Raw genomic sequence first — 7,626 nt, forward strand, 5'->3', positions numbered from 1 at the left:
GAGCAGATCAATAGCAGTAACATAGTGACGGAAATGTGCTGACTTTGTGTGAGAGCGAGGTGGATGGGCAGCGCCTGCGCCTCGGTCTGTTATATCTGTGGCCCAGACGCAGGACGTACAGATTGTTTGGATCGCATTTTGGCTGAGTCCAGACAGCGGGGCCGGCTCTACATCTTTCTTTCGGGGCAGTCTTTAACTAACTAAAGGAAGAACATGAGGCAGTGTGATGTAAACGAGAAAAACATGTGAGGAGGGGTGATGCTCTCAGTGCTGATATTAATAAACATAGTGGCTCAGGCACATCTGCGCACGGGCCAGATGACCGTCTCGTTTAGAGCAACACTGTCCTTACGTCAGGCAGAAGACCAGGCCCTTTGTGCTTTAAATCTGAAGCAGTTTGGGAAAAATATGTTGTATTGTAATTTGAAACTTTGTTTTAAAATGAAGAAGTTCACATCAGCATTCGAGCTCGAGAGGAGACTAAAATATGAACTGCTCAACTTAAGAATCCCATTTCCAACATGTTTGTAAAGATTCAAAGGTTTGAAACATAAGTCCTGTGTGTACACATGGAGATGTAGTGACCTAAAATAATAATAATCCAGTGAGTGAATGTTGTAGCTTAACATTACTCTCTGCCCTCAGCTGCTGCTGGTGGACCTGTCTGAGGACAAGAGGGACACCTTCATGTTCTCGGTGAGAAACCTCACCTCTAATAGCAAACTCCATTATAGCTAAGGTTTGTCTAAAGCTGAACATTTCTCTGGCAGATTGGTGATGAGAAGAGCATTTTGCCCCAGAAGATCCAGGCCGAGATCCTGGAGTCTCTAAAAGGGAGGAAACAAGCTTCAAGTGAGTGGAACATCCCCAGAGTTTCCCTGTGTCAGAGCTGGGTCCACAGTGAATCCCCTGACCTCCGCTTTGTCCCTCAGTAATATTGTAGGCTGAAGAGACCACAATCTGATCTGATCATGACCGTCTGAGCGACACAGTTCCGTTGTTTTCAAATATGACCGAAACTACTGTACTTTTACTCGTCTTGGAGCTTGGTTAGGCTGATGAGACGGCTCACAGCGGGCGCTAGAAAATGTCTCGTATGTTCGAATCCAAAACTTGACAGGTTTGTTACTGGCCGCTTGAATTCAGAGCCAAAATCACGGACTAACCTTTTCTTGTCTTCAAGTCTTAAGCACTCTGAGCTGAAAGTTAAAGGGATATTTCAGGATTTTTGACATAGGGCCTCATTTCCTAGTTATCCAGAGTGTTGTTGGTTTCTGGAGATTTTTTTTCATTCATACAGTCCTTATATTTATAAGAGTTTAGTGGTGCTAGGCTAGCGCTAGGCTAGCACATGTGTATGGTAACTAGTAGCCTGCATTAACAGTCTGACCCAAGCACAGTGCACCTGAGGAAATCACTTAGAACACCAGACTACCAATATAAATGTCTGTGTCGACTGAATAATGTTTTAAATATAACCATTTTGAATTTAAAATAACTTTTATTTGAGCAGCATCAGCTTCCAGGTTGTAAGTACGCAACCGGGTTACCGGATCTACAGTAGTTTGTTTACCTGCAGTTGACATTAATACACGTGGAATTCACAAAGGAGCTTTCTACAAATAACATATGGCAACGTTTGGAGGACTGCCCCATGATTTTGAAGAGGTTTTTAATGCAGGCTACTAGTTACCATAGACATGCGCTAGCCTAGCACTAGCCTAGCACCACTAAACTCTTCAAATACAAGAACTGCATGAATTAAAAAAAAAAAAAAATCAACAACACTCTGGATAACCAGGAAATGAGTCTATATTTCAAAAATCCGGAAATATCCCTTTATGCTAAAAAGGGATTTGGATTCAGCCTGTTCTGATGAGGTTCTTCAATATTTAATTCTGAATAATAATTGCATCCTTTTTGTGACAGTGATGTGTTTTTGGACTCGCCTCTTATTAAAATGCTTTGATAATATGTCACAGTTTTCGTTAAACTATTATGTATTTCTCATTAAAGGCCAGAATTTGTCTTGACCCAGCGGGCCAAAATCCTTTATTTGTATGAACGATGGCTCTCTGCTGGTCCTGAAGCAAGGCAGTTTGGATAATGGACTTGTGCTGTTGTGTTGTCAGCGGTGGAGGAGCTGAACCGCGTGGTGTCGGAGGCCTTCCTGCAGTTCTTTGTGAGGACGGTGGGGCACTACGCGTCCTACGTCAAGTACAGTCGCCCCGGGGAGCGCGGCGTGTTCGAGAAGAGGAAATTCTACAAGGCCATCGAGTCCAAGAGCACCAGGCACTTTGTGAAGAAGTTCATCCAGACGCAGATGTTCGACCTTTTCATCCAGGAGGTGGAGCAGCAGCAGCCGGGCCCTCAGCAAGGTCTCTCCCAGTGTGTCCTCTCCTGTGGGGGGTGGCTATAGCTCACAACATAAAATAAAGAGGCTACAAATTCAAATGGGTTAGAGTCAAGCCCATACACTGATTTCACACATGAATAAAAGCACGGCAAGGACACAGGTCGTCTCATTAGTTTAGCAGTTCATTCTTTATGCCCTTTCTTTATATTAACAGACAAACATCTTGAATCTCTCAACTGAAAGAAACTGATTTTGGGTGATTTGGTCCGTCCTCGCTCTGCAGCTCTCTTTCCCCTCACTCTTGTCCCTTGGTCGCCCACACTGAAAGCTCGGCTCTGAGTGAAGCCGCTGCGATGATCTTGAGACATTTTTACCCCTTTGTCCCATGGACGAATGATGGTATTAAAGTTTATTTAAAACATTCATTTTCGCTCTGCTGATAGCGCTAATGCCTAAAGCTGTTGCTGCATTAGCCTGTGGGTTTATTTGCGTTTGGTTCTAATTATTAGTGCATGCAGGTGAAACTCGGAAAAGAAGAATAGTTAAAAAGTGCATTAATTTCTGTTATTCAACTTAAACTGTGGAAACTAATATGTGATATAGACTCATTACATGCAAAGTGCGATGTGTATAGCCTTTATTTGTGTAATTTTGAGGATTATGGCTGAGCTTGTAAAAACCCCAAATCAAAAATCTTTATCATATTTTGACAGTAAGCCATAATCATCAAAATTGTAGCAAACAAAGGCTAATGTCACTTTGCATGTAATAATATAATGAGACTATATCATATTATAGTTTCACAGTTTAAGTTGAATTACAGAAATAAATGAACTTTTGAATGATGTTCTTATTTTCCGAGTTTCACCTGTATTCTGCGATGTATCCTTTAAACTCCACTCTGTTTGTCTGCTGCAACAAGTGGAAACCACAAACAAAAAGCTCCTGGTTCTGAAACCCCCTTTTTTATTGTAGTCACTGGACAAAGTCAGAGCAGACGTGTGTCTTGTTAGCATTACAGTGTAAAGTAGCAAGTGCGTGAACTATGAACTTCTGAATGAGACGACCTGTGCTTTTATTCATGTTTGCTGGACCAGAACGGCTGTGGGCCTACCGTTAGCTTGGTTCTAACATTATGCACAGAGTCAATGGAGGTGAAGGGCAGCTGAGAATTCCATGGTTGTTGGGGGAACAGGCCAAAACATTTGCCAGAACACTCTCAATAGACACCATTATATCAGATACATTTTTGCCGGATCCTCCAAAATATTTCCCGGATCCTTTACCCTGAAAAAAATTGTATTGGGGGAATGCGTTCCTCCAAACGGGGGATCAAATTAAGCACTGGTTGTAACTATGGTAACGGTCAAAATGCAGATGTCTTATTTTGTCTTGGTTTTCTGTAAATATTAGTATTACTGGAACCATCCACATGAAGCAAAAATGGTCAATGTCTTCTCTGTCAGCAAATGTGTTATTTGCTCATAAAGGCGCTCAAAAGGGTGACGTATGCCAGGTTTGGGACCTATCCAAAAATAATAGATACCGTCTTAGGTCACACTTTTTTTCATAGTTTGGCTGGGTTTCTGACTTATACTCAGGTATCTGTTACTCCTGCACCACTGAAGATTTAAAAAAACGATCATGGAGCAGCAGAAAGAAAGTTTGGAGTGAGCGAGAAACTTGTTTTGGACTGGCAAAAAGCAGAGGTTACTCTAACTGCACTAAAGTAAACAAAAAAGCTAATCACAGGCTAAAAGCTTGAAGGCCACGGCTAGAGGAATGAGTTCACTTGCTTGATCACCGTGCTGCCGGGAGAGGCTTGTCAACGGGGCAGCTACGCCTCAAGGCCCAGGTAGTTCCCACGGCTGGTGCGACTTATACTGCGGAAAATACAGTAGAACACAAAAGGGTGCACAAAAGACAACATTAAACAAGGTATGACAAATAAATGAGGGAAGGAGATTTAATCTTTTTATTTATTTGTGGAGACTTAATGCTTTAGTTTCGTGCAGAAATGTCCTGGAATTACTAAGATTTTAACCATAAATAAAGTCCAGTATTGATCATTTTCACGGTCATCATAGTTACCACAATAGAATTCTCAGCTGCCCACCACCTCTGTTTAGAAAGCAGTGATGTCACGTGTAATAATCGTTATTATTGTGTCATTTTGTTCCACGGTTCATGTTTTATATAAAAATGCAGCTAAGTGGCTTTGTTACTTTAAGGCGAGACGCTGCAGGTAGTAACAACTGTGGTTTTAATGTCAGAGCAAAAAAAATGTTGTATTCATTCGCTAATACTGACCTGTTTGGTATCCACGTGTAGCACGAAAGGCTGTGACCAAGATGATGCTGTTCTCCAAATATGGTCATTTCCTTTGTGGGAGACAGCAGCGACTAAAGACGGGAGAAATATACACAGAGCGCATGTGCTAAACTTTAGGGCTATTTTCTCTAAATTGGAAGGTTTTACACAAGGATGTTTAAAAATTCCTGACAAAATTGGATTTTATACAGATTTTTTTGAGTTGTAACTAATTGATTCAAAACCTAAACAAGATCCAAAACAAAATACATTTAAACCTGGCTTTCCATTATTTAGATCTTCTTTTCAACCTCTTACCCCCACCTTAACTAAGCACATTTTTCTCCAGTTCGGCATTACCCAAATCTAAACACTGTAACGCGTTATTTGAAAGCTAAGACCGACAAAACTGAAATCAATTTTTTTGCCGCGGTTATGTCACGTTTTTATCACATTTTTGTTGCGTTACAGCCTATTAACCAGTGCAATGCCTCATTTGAAAGCTAAGACCTGGTAGTTTCTAAAAACATGTGTATGATCTGTGCGAGTAAAACACAGGGGGTGGGTGGCAGGTAGCAATGATTATTTTTCCCCTCACAGTATGTGTGTACTCTAAAGTGTAAACGCCCCAAGATCGCTTTCATGAAGACATTTTGGGGTTTGTCCCGGGCCTCACCTGTCCTCAGACCCGCCCTCACGTCATGCCCGGCTTTGTTGGGTGATACCATGGTGTTCTGAATGTGTGCTGTCTGTGTCCCACAGGAGTGTTCCACACAAAGATCCTTGAATACCACGAGAAGAGGAAACGGGAAAAGGCCAGGAAGCACTAGCCCTCATCCCCCTCACCTGGGACCGTCCCGTATGCGAGCAGGGCGTGCACTCAGGGGCCCCCACAACACCACTTTTAATCACGTTCAACAGTACTGGAAGATGAAGGGGTCTTTAATATTGCGACTTAACAATCAACACTGTACATTCCATTCAAATTCTACCAAAATCTGACAATTTTTCATCAAATCGTATCAAAACAAGGCCATAAAAATGACATTTCGGACCAAGACGAGGCTCAAATGGGAGTAAATGAGGAAAATTGGGACTAACATTGAACTTTTGCACATTTTGAAAAGACCATTAGAAAGACTACACTAGTACATAGGAGTGATTGTATTGCACTGTTTTTCTTCATAATTTTTACTGTAAACAAGGGTACAGTGCTGCTACTGTGAACTGCAATACTGAGGCTGGACTCTAGGGACGCCATCCTCACAACATTTCACCGTCGGCCGGGCTCCATAATCATGTTAATCGCCATGACGATCGGATGTTTTAATGCCTTTGTTTGACTGAACTCGGACAATATTATTTATTGACGCTTATTTCTTCGGAGATTGTTTTGTTCAAATGGCTGGGATTTTATGTGGACAATTAGTTGTGACAGAACATTTTGCTTTTCTGTTTTTAATCATATTTTTAATTCATATTAAAGTTCACTTTATTAGTGTTGAGTGTATATGTGTAAAAAGAATCTCAAAAAACATCTGATGAGACGAATCTTCCAGACATTTGGTTTAATCTAAGATTCTTTTTAGAATGGATAACCTTCTGGTACTTTTTTTGTTTTAATGCGTTCAATATTTCTAGCATCTTTTCTTTTTTTGAATGATTTGCAGATTAAGGAATATCCCCCAGGATTCTTGCATCATTTTATTTCTGTTAAGTTTACAATCATTTCCAGTGGTAAATAATATTTGAGGATTTCCATGGTTTGTCTTTCATCCCCAATAAACGGAGTTCTATTAAACATACGCAGGTAGCGCCCTCGTTTGGTGTAATGTGGTACTACTTTTGTAAATATTCTTAAAGAGATCAATGTTTTACTAATTAAATAGATTGCGTGTAATAGACCGCCTGAAATTTGACCTAACATAGGTATAATATTCCATAATATTTTTCTAATCTCTTATCAGAATCCCAGGCTATCACTTTGACCAATCAGATGAGCACTTCCTATAAACCAGTCTGTCAGTTCCAATCAGAGGAGAGCTTGAAATAATTTTTTTCCTGATTTCCTTGTTTTGCAAACCGGGAGTGGCTTTCTGGTCCAAGGAGGAATTTGATGGTTTACTTTCAAATTTCACTCGCTCGCCTCACTTTGCAACCGTACAAACTATCACTTTAATTGTCCTTGTGGTTGTGCGTTGCCTGGCATTTTTTCGGCTGTATTAGTTGGTGCTCTGCCCTCTAGTTGTGTCTAGTCTTCTTTGTGGGCTGCTTGAGGAACGCCACGCCTATATAAGCTCCTCCCCTTTGAACTTCTTGTGTTGGGAAGATGTCATTTAGCCATCTTTTGTTTTTTACCAAGTTTTATATTTATTTCAGCATTTTTCTTAATTGGCAATGTTTGGTCTATATTCTTGGTTAATATTTATCATTGTCCTTTTATTTACTGTAACAGAGACATTATGGCTGGATGGTTTGCCAGAATCTCCTCGAGGCCGTCCGTCGGGGGGCAAAGCTCTCGATTTACCGATCGATCTACATTCCCACCCTCACCTATGGTCATGAGATTTGGGTCATGACCGAAAGGGCAAGATCGTGAATACAAGCGGCCGAAATGAGTTTCCTTCGCAGGGTGGCTGGGCGCACCCTCCGAGATCGGGTTAGGAGCTCAGTTACCCGGGAGGAGCTCGGAGTAGAGTCGCTGCTCCATCACGTCGAAAGGAGCCAGCTGAGGTGGCTCGGGCATCTGTTCCGGATGCCTCCTGGTCGCCTCCCGCGGGAGGTATTCCAGGCATGTCCTAGTGGGAAGAGGCCTCGTGGAAGACCCAGGACACGCTGGTGGGACTATGTCTCCGAGCTGGCCTGGTGTCGCCTCGGGGTCCCCCCAGAACAGCTGGAGGAGGTGTGTGGATCGGGAAGTTTGGGCATCTCTGCTGAGACTGCTGCCCCCGCGACCCGGC

General features: G+C 42.1%; 1 protein-coding gene across 2 annotated transcripts in view; it reads left to right on the top strand.

Annotated features, from left to right (window-relative positions):
• dennd2da (DENN/MADD domain containing 2Da) overlaps nt 1-6,432 on the top strand; it is a 42,420-nt gene extending 35,988 nt beyond the window's left edge. For both annotated transcript variants that reach the window (XM_079558031.1, XM_079558032.1), the window contains 4 exons: nt 646-696; nt 771-852; nt 2,133-2,378; nt 5,429-6,432. In XM_079558031.1, the coding sequence (XP_079414157.1) occupies nt 646-696; nt 771-852; nt 2,133-2,378; nt 5,429-5,496 (447 nt within the window). In that variant the 3' untranslated portion in view covers nt 5,497-6,432. The remainder of the gene's footprint in view (nt 1-645; nt 697-770; nt 853-2,132; nt 2,379-5,428) is intronic.
• The last annotated feature ends 1,194 nt before the right edge of the window (nt 6,433-7,626 follow it).

Source organism: Gobius niger (assembly GCF_951799975.1).
Source record: "Gobius niger genome assembly, chromosome: 6".
Taxonomy (NCBI): Eukaryota; Metazoa; Chordata; class Actinopteri; order Gobiiformes; family Gobiidae; genus Gobius; species Gobius niger.